The sequence below is a fragment of the Pleurodeles waltl genome, chromosome 12 (genome assembly GCF_031143425.1).
Source record: "Pleurodeles waltl isolate 20211129_DDA chromosome 12, aPleWal1.hap1.20221129, whole genome shotgun sequence".
NCBI classification, from domain to species: domain Eukaryota; kingdom Metazoa; phylum Chordata; class Amphibia; order Caudata; family Salamandridae; genus Pleurodeles; species Pleurodeles waltl.
This window is the reverse complement of record NC_090451.1, coordinates 354,916,450-354,940,736: the sequence shown is the minus strand read 5'-3', so window position 1 is coordinate 354,940,736 and position 24,287 is coordinate 354,916,450. Positions and strand designations below refer to the sequence as shown.

Genomic DNA, 24,287 nt, shown 5'->3' with positions numbered 1-24,287 from the left:
TCACTGTCACTAACGGTTGCCTGGACTTAGTATAGGGTGCCACACCATAGGTGTACGCCATAAACTGAATCGGCCTCCTACAAGGACCACAAGAACAAGCAGTGTCACATTTCAACAGTTTTGGAGTTTACTCTGCATCTCTTGCTCAGAGATGCTTTACGTTTAGAATAAAACTCAGGACTCAAGTATGCCTTTCTGCTGATACCTCTGCTGCAGCAAGTTGTAAAAAAAAAAAAAAAAGCACAGACCTAAACAGTACCAAGTCATCCACAAGGCTGCAAATACTTGAGTATTTGTCCTCTAATCAGACAGCCACAATTACAGGGCCGGGTCCCACACCTGAATCTGCGTACTCTCCGTCATCATACTTGGAGACTGAGCAGCAACAGATGAGTGTCTTTGAGCTTCCTTCCGAGATCTGAGATGTGAATTGTGGCATTCTCTCATGCTGCATCAATACTTAACACAATACCTCTTTTTAAGCCTGACTGGTTTTGTACCAAGCTACCATCGGGTCACGCTCAGATTGATCTAGTGGCTTCTGGCCTCAAACTGAAACTGATTGTTCCTTGAAGGGTTATCACCCATCTCTACCAGTAATCCAATTGCTTACATTTGTGTTCAGTTGTGGGATTCAGTGCTTTTGTTTGTGCAGCACAAGGCCTCGAAAAATCATAAAAATTTTACTAGATCTCCAGGTTGAGTAACTTGAGTAACCTACTCGACCTACCTATAATGTACTTGACCCGTAAACTTGTCTCAAATTGTGTGAACCTAGGCAAATATTTTATTTTTCCTACTTGCCTCTCTCTTCATTCTCGTATACGAGTTCACCTTAAAATACATGAGTTAATTATTTCTGCTGTGCAAAAAAATCTAATTTGATTAAATAGACTAAAAATTTGCTCCATGTATAATGTGGGGCCTAGCTGTGAGGCTGTTTGTATCGCTCTTGCATCACACAACATGGTGCAAGAGTGATGCAAACCTTAAGACGGATTTCTGAAGCCACGCATAGTCAACTTTGCATGCTTCTGAGTGTTTCCAAAAATCCAGAGTAATTCAATGCAAAACCCAGGATTGCATTACTCTGCCTTGGTAAGGTGTTCCATTACCACTGCATAGGTGTCCCACGCATCTCTCATGGATTTTGACGCATCACCAGATTTACAAGAACTTGTAAACCTGAGGATGTGTCGAAATCTTGCACCTTCCCAGGGGAGACGTAAGAAGGAGAAATCTTTCTCCCCGTTTCTTCATTTTTCTGTGTGTGCTGCATTCTGCAGCCCACACAGGAATATGACTCCCAGGATTCTTTTTGTGCAGTAAAGTGTCCTTTCCTGCCTAAAGACAATCCTGCATGCACACCAGGCACCCTTTCACGATGATGCCAGGGTTGCCTGCTTTGGTGCTAGCCTGCCTATTCTGTGCCAGCACATGAGAAAGGACAGGAACGTGCCGTACTGCCTTAAATATGGCACATACCTGCCCTTTCCCTGTCGCTCAGTGCAATGCAGCAAATTGACTCGTTGTGCTATTCTGTTGATTCCCTCATAAATGAGGCCCTAAGAATCTAGCCCACATATAGGGTGCACATGATCCCTGACTTTGCCTCTTCTGCCCTGATGGGAATGCTATTAGGAAATGGAGTCTTTCTTAGTTTGTTTAAACACTCACTTTTAATAAATATAGTACTAAGGCATATTGTGATAGTGCACTTTTATTTACAGACAGTACATTTCCAAGAAATGGCCAAAAACCTTCCTACTAACTTGCAGCTTTACTGATAAAACTATATAGTGTATCAACAATTATCTGTGACAACTGGGTTTCAGAGAACATTTATCATTTGCCCATCACCAAATAAAGTGTTCTGATTTGTTTTCATTCTATTAAAGTATTTTTTTCATCACTGAAGTACAAATAATGGGCTCTCACAACTACTGAAATATATTTTGAAATGTTTGTACAGTTGACTTATTAGCTATTTAAACGTGTGTTAAGAAAGATCTGACACTCTACAGCCTTTTTCATTTCATACTTTGTACAGCAGGTCAGACAATTCACTTTTCAAAATCCTGGACCTTTACAGTCAGAGAAGGAAAGGTAATTGTAAAAAGAGTAACTGACTTTTGACCTCTGTCTCTGAACAGAGAAAATCTCAAGATAAAAAGATGTCAAGGTGTTTATTTCTCCTTCACTTTCTGACTGGACAAAATACCTGTTTTGTCAACTCACCAAAATGGGCAAGTGGGTCCTAAAAATAGCTCGACCTGATAATTTATGACTCGCCATTGCAAGTGGGGGAGTAGATATTTCGAGGCCCAAGTACCATGCAGTGATTTTGTGTAATACTGTAATACCATTTAAATAGCTTGATACCAGATGTAAATCTTTTCCAATTCTTCTTTATTGGCTTCTTTTGTTTTTCCAAAATTCACTTCCATTCTTCCTAACTTTGTACATGGGTGCAAGCATGGAGTTTGAGTTCAGTATTCTGGAGAGAGGTACACTGTGGCTGAGCTCAAATGATTCGGCAGGGAGAAGTGGGGCTTCTAGCAAACAAGAATTCAAAGAAGCAGGAGCTCTAGAAGCCCTCCGGTTCTGTCAGGAGGTCTGTCAGTTACAGTTTACAGCACATGAGTATAAGGAGGTGATCTCCGAGGAGTAACAGGAGGCGGAAATGAGAGGGAAGGATGACAACCCCGGATTGTGGCCCCAAGGGAGAGATGTTGGCCCACAGGAGTGCGGTCCCCTTTCTAGGTCTAGAGCAGTCAGCAGTATCTCCTCCCGCAGCCTGTCCCCAGTGGGGCTAGAGGGCAGAAAATAGAAATACTTCAGACTGAAGATGGGCAAACTGAAAATGGAGGAGTCAGTTGTACGGAGTCCTGCAGATGAGAAAAAAGCTGAAGCAGATAGCCTTGGCAAGGGAGAAGGTTGAGGCAGAGAAGGCCTTGACAAAGGAGAAGACAGAAACAGATTGCCCTGGCCAGAAAAAAGCTAAGGCTGAGAGGGCTGTGGTTGAAAAGAAGCTGGTCTTGACTCATGAAGTAAATAAACAAGAGCTGGACTGAAATGCCAAGCAGATTTCTGAAGCTAGCAACAGCGGTTGCAGCAACTCCTCAGTGCCCAATGGAGACAGGAGTATCCACATTCCTGTGGAGGATGATGCTGATAGGTGGTTTGAGGATATGAGGTTGTCCTAGAAATGCACAGTATCCTGTGCAGGATTAGGGAGCCTGTCTGTTGAGGCCCATTCCCATAGAAGGCCTGCACTGCTGCTCTATTCATTGGAGAAATGATGAGGTATCCCCTCTTGAAGGACACCTTGGTCAGGAACTAGGGTTTCACCCCAGAAAGATATAGGCAGAAGTTGACCCAACAGTCCCAGTGGATTATGTGGATTATTTTTGCAAGCCACTGGATGTTTAGGTTAAGGGCAGTGATGTAAGTGATTATAAGGACCTGTACAATTGGATTGCCAGAGAGCACATACTCAGCAATTATTTTACAGAGCTGCACCAACACCTAATGGATAGTAAGCTCATTGATCCCAGGGAGCTTGCTAAGAAGGCAGTGCACTGGTTTAGCTCCAGAGCCCCTAAGAAGGTACTTGGGAGTTACCCTAAGAGAAGTGATACAGGGTTCTTCTAACAGAGTGAGGTGGAACTCCAAAGAGACACACCGGTCTCAGAATAAGGTGTGTGAGTGAAGGGGGTCCCATGCCCCTTCTGAGACCAGGGTGGAGGTTGCGATAGGTGGTTGCCCAGGACACCCCATTACTTTGAGTGTTCCAGTTAGGTCACAAGCAGGGGGCCTTGGTCCGTCCCAGGAAACTACCTACTAGTTTCAACTCTAGAAGGCCGGCTTTTATGGCCTTTAGGGTTAAGTAGTTCCCCAGGAGCAAATGGTAGAACATGCTGTTCTCTCCCTCAGTTGGGAGATAGACTCAGTGGATGGGCTTGTGTGCCTTGAGGTTTTAAGTCATCACTTCCATCGGATCAGTGGATGGGATCCCTGCCACTTCTCTGAGTGATACCAGTGCCAGCCAGACCATGGTGGTGGAAAGGTTTGTTTTCCCAGATCAGGACACCGGACAGGTATTTAGGGTAAGCATGACCATTGTGCAGGGCTTTGTCTATCCTATGGCTGTGGTACCCCTTGAATGGTGTGGGGAAGTAGCCCTGAGGAGGGTCACAGTTAGCCCCCAGATGGCGATTGCCTGCATTCTGGGAAACTACTTACCACCTGTGTTATGAGTGCTGGAATGATCTACTGCCCAGGGCTCACTGAACGCTCAGGTTTCGCAGGGTATTGCTCACAAAGGGTATGGGAGCCAGATGGAGGATGTGGAAGGACTCTGTTAATCCTCTGGGTACAAACTCTAAAGAGCCAGACTCATGCTACTTCCCCGGGACTGGTGGGAGGGAGAGATGAAGAAGGATGCCTATCGCCTGGGGCAGTTGGCTCACACTCTGAGAAACCTCAGAGCTTAGTGAACCCTCAGGAGCAGTTAGGTAACTCCTTCCTCGCCCCAAATCAGGATATGAGGCATCTCCAAGGTCCCCAATTGGAGCCACTATCTGGCAGTAGATGCTCTGAGGGCCTGGCTCTTGACACCGACAGCTGTCTGTGGCCTCTGTTGGTTTCTTTCCTTATTGACAGGCTTTTCCTGGAGTTGGGGACAGAAGTCTGATCCAAGGGTTGGAATGGGCCAAATCACTGTTGGCCATGGTACTACTATCAGCCTACTGTAATAAAACTGTGTGCAAATTAAGCGTAAGTGCTTCACAGATGGTGGTCCAAAAGTAAGAAGAGTTCCCCATGAGTCAGTTCATTGGCTGTAGGAGAGTGTTGACAGAGGGATCCAGCTGGGTACAGAATTACAAAGAACTGACAAGGGCGTCTGCAGTAGAGGGCCATTGTCCACGTTTTGTCACCTAAGCATGGAAATCCATTGAGGTATTAATTAGTCTACTCTGGCTTTAAGCTGGAGGGAGGAGTTGTGTTGCACTTGGCCCGCTCAGCAGGGTCACCCTCAAACTTTTAATGGTAAAATTCACATACACTCAATCGTCACATTTAATTTAGTTAAGTGGTACCTCACGTACCCTGGACCTGTCAATTAAATACAGCTATTGAGGTTGCAGAACTTTTTGGGGCAATCACTTAAGTAGCCCTTTAAACTTTTTTCTGGCCTGCCATTGCGGTCATTTTAAAACTTCAAGCTACCAATTCATCCCAGCAAAATAAAACTGTTGCCAGGTCTAAACCTCCCTTTTTAATAGATGTCACCCCTATGGTAGATCCTAAATAGCCCACAGGCAAGGGTGCGTTGTACTTAAAAAAAAAAATAAGGGCATGTGTTTTTATGTTTTATGTCTCCTGATAGTGAAGAATTTCCCCTAAAAATAATTTTTCACTACTATGAGGCCTACCTCTTCCTTACGGTAACATTGGGTTACCCTTTTACTTTCAATAGGTGTTAACATTTGATTAGGAAGAGGTAGAAATATGATGTTTGGACTCAAATGAGTTTTATTTTAATATCTCCTCTCCTGGTAAAGTCTGATTTTTAGATTACAATTTTGAAAATCCCACTTTTAGAAAGTTAGTATTTTCCTGCTCTAAACTTGAGGCAAGTTTCTAGCTGCCTGGGGTTGTTAATTGCTCCCCCATCAGTAGTGCATATTGCACCTGGGCACTGAACAGTAGAAGTGTAATTTGGAGAGGGCTACATTCTGCCAGGCCTTTCCCCATTTATATTTCAGTGGCTACCTCCAGCACACTAAAAGAGGAACTTGTCACCAGCCTATTGCCACCCTAGACCTCTTGGAGCCTGGATAGGGGAAAGGAGGACATTTCTAGAACCAGGTGTTTGGGGGGAGGGGGGAGCCTAGAAGTTTACACCACACAAAGGCTGGTACCAGGTAAAAATATTGGACCCTCTGACCAACTCTTAAGTTCACTCCTGAACCTGTGAAAGACTTACGAAAGGACTGTCTTGTACTTTCGAGTACAGCCCTTCTATTTGATGCCTTTCTTGTTCTTCGGAGGACTGCCTTATTGCTTGAGGGCTGCCTGAAGAAATGATGACCATCTCCTTGAACCCAGAACTACCAGAGTGACTCCATGGCTCAGTTATCTAACCTCCTGTTCTGAGCTACACAGACGCATCAAGCTCTTGAGGCCTCCCTGGAGCCACCCAGCTGACGTGCTTGAACCCTTCTGGAGTGAGTTCTGGATCCCTAAGAGGTACCTCCACAAATCCTGGACCCTTGGCTTGCACCAGATGAGGTCCTTCTCTGAAATCCTGAAGTTTTGAACTCTGCATGCAGGACTTTGAAAAGATAACTTTTTCACTGGAACCAACCTGGTCCCTATATCCGGCCTTCACTCCATTGCAGCCTGAACTTGACTGTGTTCTGGTCTAGTGTGATAAGATACCAATAGTTAAGTCTGTCTGCTTCATGGCGTTATTGTTGGAGCACAAACATTACAAAACTGTAACACTAAAACAAAATGAAATAACATGTTTAAAATGTGTGTAGGGAAATGCCTCCCTGGCATGGTTACCCCCTGACATTTTGCCTTTTGTTGATGCCAGTTATGATTGAAAGTGTGATGGGACCCTGCTAACCAGGCCCCAGCACCAGTGTTCTTTCCCTAAACTGTACCTTTGTTCCCACAATTAGCACAGCCATGGCACACAGATAAGTCCCTTGTAAATGGTACCCCTGGTACCAAGGGCCCTGTTGCCAGGGAAGGTCTCTAAGGGCTGCAGCATGTCTTATGTCACCCTGGGGACTCCTCACTCAACACATGTACACTGCCTCACAGCAAGTGTGTGCTGGTGGGGAGAAAATGACTAGGTCGACATGGCACTCCCCTCAGAGTGCCATGCCCACCTCACACTACCTGTGGCATAGGTAAGTCACCCCTCTAGCAGGTCTTACAGCCCTAGGGCAGGGTGCACTATACCACAGGTGAGGGCTTATGTGCATGAGCACTTTGCCCCTACAGTGTCTAAGCAAAACCTTAGACATTGTAAGTGCAGGGTAGCCATAGAGAGTATATGGTCTGGGAGTTTGTCAAACACGAACTCCACAGTTCCATAATGGCTACACTGAAATCTGGGAAGTTTGGTATCAGACTTCTCAGCACAATAAATGCACACTGATGCCAGTGTGGAATTTATTGTACAATGCACCCAGAGGGCATCTAGAGATGCCCCTTGAATACCAGTCCGACTCCTAGTGCTAGGCTGACCAGTTTCTGCGAGCCTGCCACAACCAGATGAGTTGCTGGCCACCCGGGGACCGTGCCTTTGTCACTCTGTAGCCAGGAACAAAGCCTGTACTGGGTGGAGGTGCTTCTCACCTCCCCCTGGAGGAACTGTAACACCTGGTGGTGAGCCTCAAAGGCTCATGCCTTATGTTACAGCACACCAGGGCATCCCAGCTAGTGGAGATGCCAGCCCCTCCGGCCACTGCCACCACTTTTGGCGGTAAGGCTGGAGGAAATAATGAGAAAAACAAGGAGGAGTCACCCACCAGTCAGGACAACTCCTGAGGTGTCCTGAGCTGAGGTGACCCCTGCCTTTAGAAATCCTCCATCTTGAGATTGGAGGATTCCCCCAATAGGATTAGGGATGTGCCACCTCCTCTCAGGGAGGAGGCACAAAGAGGGTGTAGCCACCCTCCAGGACAGTAGCCATTGGCTACTGCCCTCCTGACCTAAACACACAGCTAAATTCAGTATTTAGGGGCACCCCAGAACCCAGGAAATCCGATTCCTGCAACCTACACAAAGGACTGCTGACCTGAAAGCCCTGCAGAGACGACAACTGCTTTAGCCCCAGCCCTTCCAGCCTGTCTGCAGATTCCAAGAAAACTGCACAGCGGCGCATCCGACAGGGACCAGCGACCTCTGAAGCCTCAGAGGACTGCCCTGAAACCCGAAGGACCAAGAAACTCCAGAGAACAGCAGCACTGTTCACCCACAGCAACATTTTTGCAACAAAGAAGCAACTTTTAAAGAACTCACTCTTCCTGCCCTAAGCGTGAGACTTCACCCTCTGCACCCGACGCCCCCGGCTTGAGCTCCAGAGAACCAACACTACAGGGAACTCCCAGGCAACTGCGACCTTGTGAGTAGCCCGAGACGACCCCCCTGGACCCTGACCACGACGCATGCAGAGAGAATCCAGAGGCTTCCCCTGACCGCGACTGCCTGTAACAAGGAACCAGACGCCTGGACTAAGCACTGCACCAGCAGCCCCCAGGACCAGAAGGAACCGAACTTCAGTGCAGGAGTGACCATCAGGCAGCCCTCTGCCTAGCCCAGTCAGTGTCTGTCCTGAGAAGCCCCCCAGTGCCCTGCCTGCCCGCTAGAGTGAGCCCGGGTCCCTCCATTGAGTTCTATTACAAACCTGATGCCTGCTTTGCACACTGCACCTGGCCGCCCCTGTGCCACTGAGGGTGTGTTTTGTGTGCCTACTTGTGTCCCCCACCCCCTGTGCTCTACAAAAGCCCCCTCGTCTGCCCTCTGAGGATGCAGGTACTTAGCTGTTGGCAGACTGGAACCGGAGCACCTCTGTTCTTCATAGGCGCCATGTGTTTTGGGCCCTCTTTTGTCCTCTGCCCCTGACCGGCCCTGTCTTGCTGGTGTGGTGACTTTGGGGTTGCCTTGAACCCCTAACGGTAGGCTGCCTATGCCCAGGAACTTGAGCTTGTAAGTGCCTTACTTACCTGAAAAGCTAACCAATACTTACCTCCCCCAGGAACTGTTGATTTTTGCACTGTGTCCACTTTTAAAATAGCTTATTGCTATTTTATCTAAAACTGTGCAAGTTACTGCTCTAATTCAAAGTTCCTAACTTACCTGTGTGGAGTACCTTGCATTTTATGTATTTACTTCAAATCTTGAAACTTGTGGTTCTAAAATAAATTAAGATATTTTCCTATATAAAAACTATTGGCCTTGAGTTAAGTCTTTGAGTGCGTGTTCCTCATTTATTGCCTGTGTGTGTACAACAAATGCTTAACACTACCCTCTGATAAGCCTACTGCTCGACCACACTAGAATTATCAAATTTTGCCACTATCTCACCTCTAAGGGGAACCCTTGGACTCTGTGCGCACTATCTCTTACTTTGAGATAGTATATACAGAGCCAACTTCCTACAATGTGAAATACTGAAAATGTGTGTTTTGGAAAAATGGGTGTTTTGAAAAACATGACCACTCTGGTGGTAGCCATAATGTAGTTCGACAATAATAATAAATAACTGTCTAATGAAATGTATTTAATGTACTGAAAAACAAATATTAATATGTAATAAAAGGATTCATAGTTTAAATATTATGAAATGTTTTATGCTGCACGTTGTAGCACTAGTTTTAAAAAGACCTCATGCTAGTAAAATAGATCATCAATGTTTAAAAATGTTAACATTGTGGAAAATGTTTATGTAAGCATCATGTGTGACTTGCTTACTGTGGAAAAGTTATGTTCTTATATTGTAAAAAAACTTTTATCTTCCTGCGAGATAGTGTGTACCCAGAAACAATAGTTTTATGTGCAGTCTGCAACAAATGTATTCTATTGCAGAAACTGGTGACTACAATGAGAGAAGATGAGCCAATCATGAATGCAGATAATGAAGAAAAGATTCTTATGGAATGTGGAGAAGATGCAGTCTTCTATGACTTAAACCACCCCATATACTGACCAATAGAGTTTTGGGCAGTTGCTTTCTAGGAGTTTAATATAATAGAATTAGGTGATGTAAGTTCAGTTTTTCTTTTGTCCCTGTGTGCCTTGCAGCTCTTGCTGCCCAATCAAGAAGACCAGAAGATGATCCACTGATGAAGCCTTTTGATCCATTTAGGAGAGGCATAACCAACACATGCATTTGTCTTTCTTGCAGATTTTTATGTTTTCTCTTTTAGAAACCCAGCCACTATTTTTGGTTAGCGCCACAGTCGGATGTTTTCAAATGAATTGTCATCGTCTTTTCTTTTTGCATGAAGACCAAGCACGCTTCTCAAACTAGAGTAATTGTTAAGGATGCCACAATCTAAATATGTGTTTCATATAAATGGATTGTAAACAAATACATATGTAATAACTAAATGTATTCTGTGTCTATAATTCATTTGATATCATTGTTTTTCTGCATGGTGGTTCTTGAATGCCTAATGATAAGTACTTTGTCTAGGTTAAGATTCATTCAAAGGTTTGGGCAGCCTTGGTTACTCATGTACTTTTATCATTTGGACTTGCGTTTGGTCTGCATGATCTTAGCATTGTTAATCTAAAGGGCAATACATGTTTGAACTTTACTAAATTGGTCTGTGATTCATGGCCACATGGGACCTGGTGTTTATAGATTACTGACTCAAATATGAAAAGTGATGTTTATTGATTTGATCTTGTTTTTTATGATGCCATCTCACTCCTATCGAAGTCCAAAGATTATTTTCAACCTCTAAGGGTAATTGATAGTTACCCTATACGTGTCATCTTATAAATAAATTATCAAAAGAAACATAAGGCTAGACATGCCCACACTTTTTTTACCTGAACCTTTAAAATGACACATCTCTGATTCTACTGATTATATTTTGGTAATTGTGGTCTCATTGTATTTATTATATTCTGCTCTTGTTTTCTAAATTGGTGTGGGCTATCTCTTTTGTTCTCAGTTTACTGTTTGTTTGCTGCATAAATACTTACCACAGTGCCTCCAAATTCAGGCTTACTTCTTTTGTGCCACGTTACCAGAGGGTTACACACATGTTAATTTAGAGACTTTAGTGGTTCATCCTCCCGAGGATTGTGGTCACTTGCAAAGGGTCACCCCCCTCAATTAAAAACCCAATTTCTTTCAATGTGAATATTTGTAACATTGGTGCTGAACATCATGGGTTAAAGGCGAGTAACATTTTGTTACAAACCTATTGAATGTGTTTTTATTTGTTTGCAACCACCTTTGTATTCATCAGTCCACCGTTAAAGTGTTATTGTTTTTCTTTCAGTGTCTTTTCTGCAGATGGAATGTTGACCTGGAACACTGATATGAAAGACTGCTCTGAAGATAAAACACCTACCAGGAAAACGGAAGATATAAAACGTGACTGTGCGAAGTATGAAGTGATACATTTGCACATATATATGTATTTGTTTACACCCCCATGTGTGTACTTATTTAGCACTTTGAAAGTCACTATCTTATCAAATGTGCATCTGAATTTGCAGATACTTTCAAAGTAACTTAACACATTGTCTCCAAGTTAAGCTGACTGTTTGTGCCAAGCTACCAGAGGGTTAAGCACAGATTAATTTGACTTTTGTTCATCCTGACAAGGATTGTGGCTGTTGCTTGTGAAGGCTTAACACCCCTTCAGCCAGTAACCCAATTTCTTACAGGAAGTTAGACCACACCCCCATAGGAGACTCTTGAGTGCTGTGTAGAGTTATAAATGATACTCTTAAAACCACTCCAAGAACCACTAATGGCTTTAAATCATTATAAATCAGAAATTTGCATTGTCTTTAGACAAGATAGTGGACATCTCTATGTATATATTTTGCATAAAGCAAACTGTTATTCAAGCAAATATAGCCAACACGTTCACTATAGAAGTCTAGCAACAAACATTGTCAATGCCAATAGGTCTGGCTTTAATGGAATGTGTGGTAATTTGGAGCATTACAAGAAAGTAGCATGGGAATTGATCTGCATTTGTGTTAAACTAGAACTGTAGAATAATATTGGTGTAGTTGAAAAAGTTATGTGACAATTGAACTGTTGAGCCAGACCTAAAAATCTATGTTGGCTAATGACTTCCCTCTGTGCTGCTGCCAGAGAAAAACACCATATATTATCTAAGACGCTTTAATACCTTTCAGTGTCATGTGGCTGCCCCCAAAAGTTCAAGCTCAGGCAGCTGGATAAATAAACAGTGATCACAGCTACATATAGGGCAAGCTCTATTTCGTGGAAGTACACAACTTCTGACCAGTCAAAACATGTAGTCCTGTTTCCTAACATGTGGGTGGAGCCAAAGTACCTCGCTGTGATTCTCACAATTGTTTTTTGACACCTGCTGTGTCAAGCCTGACCATCAAAAAGAATGTTATCCTGGTCTTCACAGTTAATGTACTTCTATTGCTTTTAAATCTGTATACGCTACCTGATAAAAGCTGGCATTCCAGTTCTTGAATATTGTCTTTGTAAGATGTAGAATATGCTGATATACTGACATTTAAATCAATTATCCTCCTTGGAAATGGTTAAGCACTATTTATATTTGATCATCCCATTGCCTCAACTCTGTGATACTGCCTGCAAAGTCAGTTTTCATAAACTTGCAGATGTAACCTTGGTACTGCCAGATATTTTCAATATACTTGCCAACTTTGTCTGCCTTTGTGTGTTCAGAACCAAAATGTGTTCACTACTCATCTCCATTTGCTGTAGATGGATCTCTCGCTAGAATTTTGTGTTACTTACTTTCTCAATCCCCTTTCTATATATATACACACACACCCTGTTGTAGTAGCACCTTTAATCAATACCAAGACTGGTTCTCATTGGATAAGGCTCTCTTTATTCACATAGCCTCAGATAGACTACAATAGGTTTTAGCTGAAGCCTGCGGGCTATTACAACTGTGCTTATTAAAATCCACTGACGTAACCTGGCTCACTAATACATGTGCCATCTAGGGAGATGTGCAGCTATCTAAATATGACTAGGCTAGTTAATTGTAGCAAGCTCCCAGAGAGCCCCATGGGAAAAACCAGAAAATACTTTCCTGTTTATTAGTGGACAGCCATTGTAGAGATGAATGTGAAATGGAGGAGCCTTGACAAGCTAATAAGGCTGATTAAGTAGACTCCACTATTTTGCTGTGTTTAAGAATATTTGCATAACCTTAAACATTGAGCACATAATGAAAATATAGCACAATATAAAAAGTGAAATACGCTAAAGGATAATGCAGAATACTGTTTAAATGCAAAAAGAAAAACCTAAGCATTATCAACGTTGTTCAAAATAAAAGCTTGTTAGATTGGGGACATTGGAACAAAACAGATCCAGAAATAGAACAGCTGACGGTGGGGGTAGGGGCCCGGGTGTGTTTGTGTGTGGGTGGGGGTTTAAGTGCCTGACGTGTGGTGCTCGTGATTATTACATTTTGTGTCTCGGCGTCTGATTTTTGTTTAAGTGCTTGGGATGCTACAAGGTAGTGTTTTACCTCTGCAGGAGGATGGACTTCCTGAACATAACTGACCACCCTGTCAAAATTACAGGGGGGTATATTGATTTACCACCCCCATCGTACTTTTTGACAATTGGTAGATGGAGCCCAGGAATTAATCCAGTTTTTCACATGATTGCTTTGTTTTACTTTCTACCTTGTTGATGAATATCAAAAGATTAAAACAAATCCTCTGTATGTTGCACCCCTGCTGTGCTGGAGTCTGAAGATTGCGTGCAGCCCCCTGGACAAAAGCCAGGCATAGTATTCACATTCATCTTTTCTGAATATGTGGTAAAGACTCGAAATACCACCATTAATTGCAGAGATTCACATTTTAGATCTTCATGGAGATTTCATCGGAATTGTAAACCTAATTCTTGATGTTTTTGAGTGCCAGTGCCATTTTTCATAAACTGAAACATCTTTCTTTTAGATTGTTGCAGATCTTGAATCCCGATTCCCTGAAACCTGATGATGATGATAATCTAAATCAGGTATTGCTGATTTCATGCGTTAGTAAAGATTTTCATTAATGATTGCCTTTTTATACTTTTGAAGGAACATATATGCTCTTGATTTTACAAATTATCAAATATATGGTACTGAAGAATGATGTTTTGTATCACCTAGAACTTCTAACAGTCACCAGAATCGCCAACCACATGCCCAGAAAGGGCACCCTGCCACAAGTAACAATAGTGTTTTTCAAGATTTATCTATCAAGGTAAAAATACTGATAAAAACATGACTTTGAAAAAAAGCACAGTCATATGCCAGTTACCCATATCCAACTTTTCAGTGGATGTGAGCTCTCATTGCTGAGCACAACATCGAGGGCATCCAAGGAGACCCAGTCCAGTGTTGGCACTGACTGTGTGATCCTGCACAGGGAGGAGGCTGAGATGGAAGGGTTGGAAGGACTAGGGAGAAAATGGAGGTGGCGAGTACAAGGAGGGAGGCGGAGGCAAAGGCAAAGTAAAAATGTGAAAAAGAGGCAAACATGAGAACTCTAGAGCGGAGATGTAAGACAATAGATTGGTATGATCTTGCGTACTTTTCTCTCTCCTGCTGGGTCAATACATCAAGGTGTAAATCTAGGAATTACGAAATGCTGAAAGAACTATTGTTTAATATTAAAGGACTTAATGCTTGTAGGAGGCTGGACTGGCTTGTAGTGAGTACCAAGGGGTACTTGCACCTTGCACCAGGCCCAGTTATCCCTTATTAGTGCATAGGGTGTCTAGCAGCTTAGGCTGATAGATAATGGTAGCTTAGCAAAGCAGCTCAGGCTGAACTAGGAGACGTGTGAAGCTACTACAGTACCACTTAGTGTCATATGCACAATATCATAAGAAAACACAATACACAGTTATACTAAAAATAAAGGTACTTTATTTTTATGACAATATGCCAAAGTATCTTAGAGTGTACCCTCAGTAAGAGGATAGGAAATATACACAAGATATATATACACAATAGCAAAAATATGCAGTATAGTCTTAGAAAACAGTGCAAACAATGTATAATTACAATAGGATGCAATGGGGAAACATAGGGATAGGGGCAACACAAACCATATACTCCAAAAGTGGAATGTGAACCACGAATGGACCCCAAACCTATGTGACCTTGTAGAGGGTCGCTGGGACTATTAGAAAATAGTGAGAGTTAGAAAAATAACCCTCCCCAAGACCCTGAAAAGTGAGTGCAAAGTGCACCAAAGTTCCCCTAAGGACAAAATAGTCGTGTTAGAGGGAGAATGCAAGGAAAACACAAATCAGCAATGCAACAACGATGGATTCCTGTCTGAAGGTACCTGTGGAACAAGGGGACCAAGTCCAAAAGTCACAAGCAGCTCGGAGATGGGCAGATGCCCAAGAAATGCCAGCGGTTGGTGCAAAGAAGCTCTTACTAGGCTGAAGAACTGTGAATACTGCAGGAACGACAAGGGCTAGAGACTTCCCCTTTGGAGGATGGATCCCCCACGCCTTGGAGAGTCGTGCAGAAGTGTTTTCCCGCCGGATGGACGCCAACAAGCCTTGCTACACGCAAATCGTGCGTTTGGCGTTTTTGGACGCTGCTGGGGCCCAGGAGGGACCAGGAGGTCGCAAATTGGACCTGCAGAGAGAGGGGACGTCGAGCACGACAAGGAGCCCTCACTGAAGCAGGTAGCACCCGGAGAAGTGCCAGAAACAGGCACTACGAGGATGCGTGAAACGGTGCTCGCCGAAGTTGCACAAAGGAGTCCCACGTCGCCGGAGACCAACTTAGAAAGTCGTGCAATGCAGGTTAGAGTGCCGGGGACCCAGGCTTGGCTGTGCACGAAGGATTTCCGCCGGAAGTGCACAGGGGCCGGAGAAGTTTGCAAAGTCGCGGTTCCCAGCAATGCAGCCCAGCGAGGTGAGGCAAGGACTTACCTCCACCAAACTTGGGCTGAAGAGTCACTGGACTGTGGGGGTCACTTGGACGGTGTCGCTGGATTCGAGGGACCTCGCTCGTCGTGCTGAGAGGAGACCCAAGGGACCGGAGATGCAGCTTTTTGGTGCCTGCGGTTGCAGGGGGAAGATTCCGTCGACCCACGGGAGATTTCTTCGGAGCTTCTGGTGCAGAGAGGAGGCAGACTACCCCCACAGCATGCACAAGCAGGAAAACAGTCGAGAAGGCGGCAGGATCAGCGTTACAGAGTTGCAGTAGTCGTCTTTGCTACTATGTTGCAGGTTTGCAGGCTTCCAGCGCGGTCAGCGGTCGATTCCTTATCAGAAGGTGAAGAGGGAGATGCAGAGGAACTCGGCTGAGCTCATGCATTCGTTATCTAAAGTTTCCCCAGAGACAGAGACCCTAAATAGCCAGAAAAGAGGGTTTGGCTACCTAGGAGAGAGGAAAGGCTACTAACACCTGAAGGAGCCTATCACAAGGAGTCTCTGACGTCACCTGGTGGCACTGGCCACTCAGAGCAGTCCAGTGTGCCAGCAGCACCTCTGTTTCCAAGATGGCAGAGGTCTGGAGCACACTGGAGGAGCTCTGGACACCTCCCAGGGGAGGTGCAGGTCAGGGGAGTGGTCACTCCCCTTTCCTTTGTCCAGTTTCGCGCCAGAGCAGGGGCTAAGGGGTCCCTGAACCGGTGTAGACTGGCTTATGCAGAATTGGGCACATCTGTGCCCAACAAAGCATTTCCAGAGGCTGGGGGAGGCTACTCCTCCCCTGCCTTCACACCATTTTCCAAAGGGAGAGGGTGTCACACCCTCTCTCAGAGGAAGTTCTTTGTTCTGCCATCCTGGGCCAGGCCTGGCTGGACCCCAGGAGGGCAGCTGCCTGTCTGAGGGGTTGGCAGCAGCAGCAGCTGCAGAGAAACCCCAGGAAGGGCAGTCTGGCAGTACCAGGGTCTGTGCTACAGACCACTGGGATCATGGAATTGTACCAACAATGCCAGGATGGCATAGAGGGGGCAATTCCATGATCATAGACATGTTACATGGCCATATTCGGAGTTACCATGGTGAAGCTACATATAGGTAGTGACCTATATGTAGTGCACGCGTGTAATGGTGTCCCCGCACTCACAAAGTTCAGTGAATTGGCTCTGAACAATGTGGGGGCACCTTGGCTAGTGCCAGGGTGCCCTCACACTAAGTAACTTTGCACCTAACCTTTACCAGGTAAAGGTTAGACATATAGGTGACTTATAAGTTACTTAAGTGCAGTGTAAAATGGCTGTGAAATAACGTGGACGTTATTTCACTCAGGCTGCAGTGGCAGGCCTGTGTAAGAATTGTCAGAGCTCCCTATGGGTGGCAAAAGAAATGCTGCAGCCCATAGGGATCTCCTGGAACCCCAATACCCTGGGTACCTCAGTACCATATACTAGGGAATTATAAGGGTGTTCCAGTAAGCCAATGTAAATTGGTAAAATTGGTCACTAGCCTGTTAGTGACAATTTGAAAGTAATGAGAGAGCATAACCACTGAGGTTCTGGTTAGCAGAGCCTCAGTGAGACAGTTAGGCACCACACAGGGAACATATACATGCACACCTATGAGCACTGGGGCCCTGTGTGACAGGGTCCCAGTGACACATACATATAGGCCACAAACCTATGAGCACTGGGGTCCTGACTAGCAGGATCCCAGTGACACATAACAACCATACTGAAAACATGGTGTTTTCACTATGAGCACTGAGGCCTGGCTATCAGGATCCCAGTGAGACAGTGAAAACAGTGACAAACACCCTGACATACACTCACAAACAGGCCAAAAGTGGGGGTAACAAGGCTAGAAAGAGGCTACCTTCTCACACAACCCCCCCCCAAACGAAGGACAATAAGGCTAACCTTGGCCAGTTGAGACTTTATTGTCTAAGTGGTGATAAGTAGAGAGTAGCTCTGCAATAGACTGGTTACTCCCTTTATCATCCACTATATGGTTACTTCCCTGTGGGGATGTAAACCACCCTGTTTGAAGTTTTTTAGCTAAGCAACAATGTGAAGATGTATTTTCAGAGTTTCTATCAGTAAGTTTTAGTTTAGAGCAGTGGGAATTGTCCACTGAACCTATTTGTAGTGATGGAAATGCCAGACAGGGATGCTGTCTCAGAAAAGCCATGGCTGGGCAAAAACTTTGTCCATTTGGCTGGAAGAGAGAACAGGGATGCTGTTTCTCTTGAGTTGGAGCAGGGCAGGGATGCTGTCCTATGAGCTCCACACTAGGGCAGGGATGCTGTCCTAAGTGTTGTGAGGCAGTACAGGGTTTCTGCACTAAAGTTTCTCTGGGAGGGTTGGAGGGATGCTCCATGTTAACTAAAATGGTGCTCTTTTTGTCACCAATGTTAGTTATCCCACAGAGAGGTACTTCCACCTCAGGGAGTCCAGCTTTGCCAGCTGATGATTCCCTTGGAACAGGTGCCACCCCAGGAGAGGTTTCTCCCACCACAGGAATAGTATCCTGAATGGTAGGGTGGTTAGGGGATACTGTGATAACCTTTTTACCTGTTGATGGAGAGGGATCCTGAGTTTTCAGGCCTTCTCTCCTTTGCTTTTTCATTTCACTTGAAATGAGAGGGAACAATTCCTCAGGGATGCCCAGCATGGCTGCATGGGCATAAAACTCTACATCAGCCCAACCTGAGGCCTCTAGGTCATTACCTAAGAGACAGTCTACAGGTAAGCTAGGTGATACCACCACCTGCTTAGGGCCAGTAACTCCACCCCAACTAAACTGAATTATAGCTAAGGGAAGAAACTTAGTGGAGTTATGGACATCAATAATCTTATACTGTTGTCCAATGATGTGTTGTTCAGGAGGCACTAGGTTTTCAGTCACCAAAGTGAAACTGGCACCTGTGTCCCTGTAGGCCAAGGCCTCAACACCATTTATTGAAACTGTCTGCCTGTACTTATCCATTGTAAGGGGACAAGCAGCCAGTGTGGCAAGGCCAGTGCCACTAGGTGTGACAGAAACTGTCTTGGGACTGATTACATCAGTTTCCACTATGGACCCATAAGTGAACCCAACTACACCCTTTGCTTGACTGTTGCCAGCAGTCCCACCACTAGTACCACTACTGCTAGGGGCACTAGAGCTTGATGTATTAGTGGTGGTAGGCTCAGGGGGTTTACCTGGACAGGACTTATCCCCTGGCCTATGGCCTCTGTTCTTACACATAAAGCACCAAGGCTTTTTAATGTGTGCAGGTTGGGAAGAAGAGGAAGAATTTGTTTTATCCCCACCCTCTGAAGAGTGTTTAAGATTTGAAGTGGGATCTTTGGTTTTACCCTTATCCCCATGCTTATCTTGAGATTTTTCACCATCTTTCTTCTTATTGCCATCTTTGTCACCCCCTGTATGAACTTTTCTGTTCACCCTTGTTCTGACCCATTTGTCTGCCTTCTTTCCCAATTCTTGGGGAGAGGTCAGATCAGAGTCTACCAGGTACTGGTGCAACAAATCAGACACACAATTATTAAGAATATGCTCTCTCAGGATTAAGTTATACAGGCTGTCATAATCAGTAACTTTACTGCCATGTAACCACCCCTCCAAGGCCTTCACTGCCTGGTCAATGAAATCAACCCAGTCTTGTGAAGACTCCTTTTTGGTATCTCTGAACTTTATCCTGTACTGTTCAGTGGTTAAGCCATAACCATCCAGGAGTGCATTCTTAAGAACTTGGAAATTGTTAGCATCATTTTCTTTTACAGTAAGGAGCCTATCCCTACCTTTTCCAGTAAATGATAGCCATAGGATAGCAGCCCACTGCTTTTGAGGGACATCCTGTACAGCACAGGCCCTCTCAAGTGCAGCAAACCACTTGTTAATGTCATCCCCCTCCTTGTAAGGGGGAACTATCTTATGCAGATTCCTGGAATCATGCTCTTTTGCAGGATGACTATGGGGAATACTGCTGCTGCCACCATGGGTATCTAAACCCATTTTCTGTCTTTCCCTCTCTATTTCTAAAGACTGTCTATCCAAATCCAGCTGTTGCTTCTTGAGCTTCAGTCTGGTTTGCTCCACTCTCAATCTATTGAGCTCCCTTTCTAACAATCTGTCATCAGGGTGGGTGGGAGGGACATTTCTAGATACAGAGGTATGATGGGAATGAACAGAAGGAGACCTGTCCCTTACAGAGGGCACCCTAACAGCTTGGCTACCAGTATAATGTGAGAGCACATCATCAGTATGATGTGATTCAACCTCTGTACCAACTATGCTAGACTGTCTAGTAATGGGCAGGCTGAGAAGTTTCTTTCCTGAACCTTTTCCTGGGGGAGTCCCTGGATCAGATTGAGAACCATTAGCTACTTTTTCTACAGATTGGGCACTTATGGCCTTATCCTGTACTCTAAGCATATTAATTAACAGTTCTAAGGAAGGATTCTTCCCTACACTCAAACCTCTCTCTATGCAGAGACTCCTTGCTCCTTTCCAGCTAAGGTGATCATATGCAAGTTTGGACAGTTCAACTTTTTGGCCTGTGCCAGACATTTTTAGAGAGTTAAAGTGATAGACAAAGAGAAAAAAGTTTTCAGAACTTTTTGGAAAGACAGAAAAAAACTTTTTAAACTTTTAAGAACTTTTTGAAAGTTTAGGAGTACTTTTCAGCACTTAGAAAAGAGTGAAAAGAGGAAATGCAAAACTTTTTGGCTATGTGTATATACACTGACCTTGTTTTGTATATTTTTCTCTTATGAAAAGTACAATGACAAGAGTGGTAAGTAGTCTCAAGCACTTATCCCACCACTGCACAACCAATGTAGGAGGCTGGACTGGCTTGTAGTGAGTACCAAGGGGTACTTGCACCTTGCACCAGGCCCAGTTATCCCTTATTAGTGTATAGGGTGTCTAGCAGCTTAGGCTGATAGATAATGGTAGCTTAGCAAAGCAGCTCAGGCTGAACTAGGAGACGTGTGAAGCTACTACAGTACCACTTAGTGTCATATGCACAATATCATAAGAAAACACAATACACAGTTATACTAAAAATAAAGGTACTTTATTTTTATGACAATATGCCAAAGTATCTTAGAGTGTACCCTCAGTAAGAGGATAGGAAATATACACAAGATATATATACACAATAGCAAAAATATGCAGTATAGTCTTAGAAAACAGTGCAAACAATGTATAATTACAATAGGATGCAATGGGGAAACATAGGGATAGGGGCAACACAAACCATATACTCCAAAAGTGGAATGTGAACCACGAATGGACCCCAAACCTATGTGACCTTGTAGAGGGTCGCTGGGACTATTAGAAAATAGTGAGAGTTAGAAAAATAACCCTCCCCAAGACCCTGAAAAGTGAGTGCAAAGTGCACCAAAGTTCCCCTAAGGACAAAATAGTCGTGTTAGAGGGAGAATGCAAGGAAAACACAAATCAGCAATGCAACAACGATGGATTCCTGTCTGAAGGTACCTGTGGAACAAGGGGACCAAGTCCAAAAGTCACAAGCAGCTCGGAGATGGGCAGATGCCCAAGAAATGCCAGCGGTTGGTGCAAAGAAGCTCTTACTAGGCTGAAGAACTGTGAATACTGCAGGAACGACAAGGGCTAGAGACTTCCCCTTTGGAGGATGGATCCCCCACGCCTTGGAGAGTCGTGCAGAAGTGTTTTCCCGCCGGATGGACGCCAACAAGCCTTGCTACACGCAAATCGTGCGTTTGGCGTTTTTGGACGCTGCTGGGGCCCAGGAGGGACCAGGAGGTCGCAAATTGGACCTGCAGAGAGAGGGGATGTCGAGCACGACAAGGAGCCCTCACTGAAGCAGGTAGCACCCGGAGAAGTGCCAGAAACAGGCACTACGAGGATGCGTGAAACGGTGCTCGCCGAAGTTGCACAAAGGAGTCCCACGTCGCCGGAGACCAACTTAGAAAGTCGTGCAATGCAGGTTAGAGTGCCGGGGACCCAGGCTTGGCTGTGCACGAAGGATTTCCGCCGGAAGTGCACAGGGGCCGGAGAAGTTTGCAAAGTCGCGGTTCCCAGCAATGCAGCCCAGCGAGGTGAGGCAAGGACTTACCTCCACCAAACTTGGGCTGAAGAGTCACTGGACTGTGGGGGTCACTTGGACGGTGTCGCTGGATTCGAGGGACCTCGCTCGTCGTGCTGAGAGGAGACCCAAGGGACCGGAGATGCAGCTTTTTGGTGCCTGCGGTTGCAGGGGGAAGATTCCGTCGACCCACGGGAGATTTCTTCGGAGCTTCTGGTGCAGAGAGGAGGCAGACTACCCCCACAGCATGCACAAGCAGGAAAACAGTCGAGAAGGCGGCAGGATCAGCGTTACAGAGTTGCAGTAGTCGTCTTTGCTACTATGTTGCAGGTTTGCAGGCTTCCAGCGCGGTCAGCGGTCGATTCCTTATCAGAAGGTGAAGAGGGAGATGCAGAGGAACTCGGCTGAGCTCATGCATTCGTTATCTAAAGTTTCCCCAGAGACAGAGACCCTAAATAGCCAGAAAAGAGGGTTTGGCTACCTAGGAGAGAGGAAAGGCTACTAACACCTGAAGGAGCCTATCACAAGGAGTCTCTGACGTCACCTGGTGGCACTGGCCACTCAGAGCAGTCCAGTGTGCCAGCAGCACCTCTGTTTCCAAGATGGCAGAGGTCTGGAGCACACTGGAGGAGCTCTGGACACCTCCCAGGGGAGGTGCAGGTCAGGGGAGTGGTCACTCCCCTTTCCTTTGTCCAGTTTCGCGCCAGAGCAGGGGCTAAGGGGTCCCTGAACCGGTGTAGACTGGCTTATGCAGAATTGGGCACATCTGTGCCCAACAAAGCATTTCCAGAGGCTGGGGGAGGCTACTCCTCCCCTGCCTTCACACCATTTTCCAAAGGGAGAGGGTGTCACACCCTCTCTCAGAGGAAGTTCTTTGTTCTGCCATCCTGGGCCAGGCCTGGCTGGACCCCAGGAGGGCAGCTGCCTGTCTGAGGGGTTGGCAGCAGCAGCAGCTGCAGAGAAACCCCAGGAAGGGCAGTCTGGCAGTACCAGGGTCTGTGCTACAGACCACTGGGATCATGGAATTGTACCAACAATGCCAGGATGGCATAGAGGGGGCAATTCCATGATCATAGACATGTTACATGGCCATATTCGGAGTTACCATGGTGAAGCTACATATAGGTAGTGACCTATATGTAGTGCACGCGTGTAATGGTGTCCCCGCACTCACAAAGTTCAGTGAATTGGCTCTGAACAATGTGGGGGCACCTTGGCTAGTGCCAGGGTGCCCTCACACTAAGTAACTTTGCACCTAACCTTTACCAGGTAAAGGTTAGACATATAGGTGACTTATAAGTTACTTAAGTGCAGTGTAAAATGGCTGTGAAATAACGTGGACGTTATTTCACTCAGGCTGCAGTGGCAGGCCTGTGTAAGAATTGTCAGAGCTCCCTATGGGTGGCAAAAGAAATGCTGCAGCCCATAGGGATCTCCTGGAACCCCAATACCCTGGGTACCTCAGTACCATATACTAGGGAATTATAAGGGTGTTCCAGTAAGCCAATGTAAATTGGTAAAATTGGTCACTAGCCTGTTAGTGACAATTTGAAAGTAATGAGAGAGCATAACCACTGAGGTTCTGGTTAGCAGAGCCTCAGTGAGACAGTTAGGCACCACACAGGGAACATATACATGCACACCTATGAGCACTGGGGCCCTGTGTGACAGGGTCCCAGTGACACATACATATAGGCCACAAACCTATGAGCACTGGGGTCCTGACTAGCAGGATCCCAGTGACACATAACAACCATACTGAAAACATGGTGTTTTCACTATGAGCACTGAGGCCTGGCTATCAGGATCCCAGTGAGACAGTGAAAACAGTGACAAACACCCTGACATACACTCACAAACAGGCCAAAAGTGGGGGTAACAAGGCTAGAAAGAGGCTACCTTCTCACAATGCTCATGCTAAACCGCCTAGAGGAAATAGGACATTGTGTGAATGCAAGAAACTAGAGTGGCATTTAAATATCTTAATATATTTAACAAACTAAGTGCTAAGAAATTCTATACAATCTGCTCAAAAGTATCTTGAAAAGAACCTGCAATTTGAATATTTGATACACTAATAATACAAAATTAGAGATCTCTCTCATCCAGCCGGCAGATGGGTTATTACTGGTAGAATAGATCATATGGTGTGTAGATGTGTCTGTGTGTGTGTATGTATATATATATATATGTTCGATGGCATGTGTAGCTGCAGATACACATGATGTGCACATCCCGCCATCTGGTGTTGGGCTCGGAGTGTTACAAGTTGTTTTTCTTCTAAGAAGTCTTTTCGAGTCACGAGATCGAGGGACTCCTCCCATTTCGGCTCCATTGCGCATGGGCATCGACTCCATCTTAGATTGTTTTTTTTCCGCCATCGGGTTCGGACGTGTTCCTTTTCGCTCTGTGTTTCGGGTCAGAAAGTTAGTTAGAATCTCGGAAAAATCGTTGGTATTGTTTGCGTTCGGGATCAGAATCTCGGAAAAATCATTGGTATTGTTTGCGTTCGGGATCGGGTTAATT

At 45.2% G+C, this 24,287-nt stretch overlaps 1 protein-coding gene across 1 annotated transcript in view; it reads left to right on the top strand.

Moving 5' to 3' along the window:
• The window catches only part of LOC138267129 (putative ATP-dependent RNA helicase TDRD12), a 924,858-nt gene that overhangs the window by 710,846 nt on the left and 189,725 nt on the right, over positions 1-24,287 (top strand). Inside the window, exons 11-12 of the mRNA XM_069215983.1 lie at positions 11,043-11,150; positions 13,708-13,768. Of these exons, the coding sequence (XP_069072084.1) occupies positions 11,043-11,150; positions 13,708-13,768 (169 nt within the window). The remainder of the gene's footprint in view (positions 1-11,042; positions 11,151-13,707; positions 13,769-24,287) is intronic.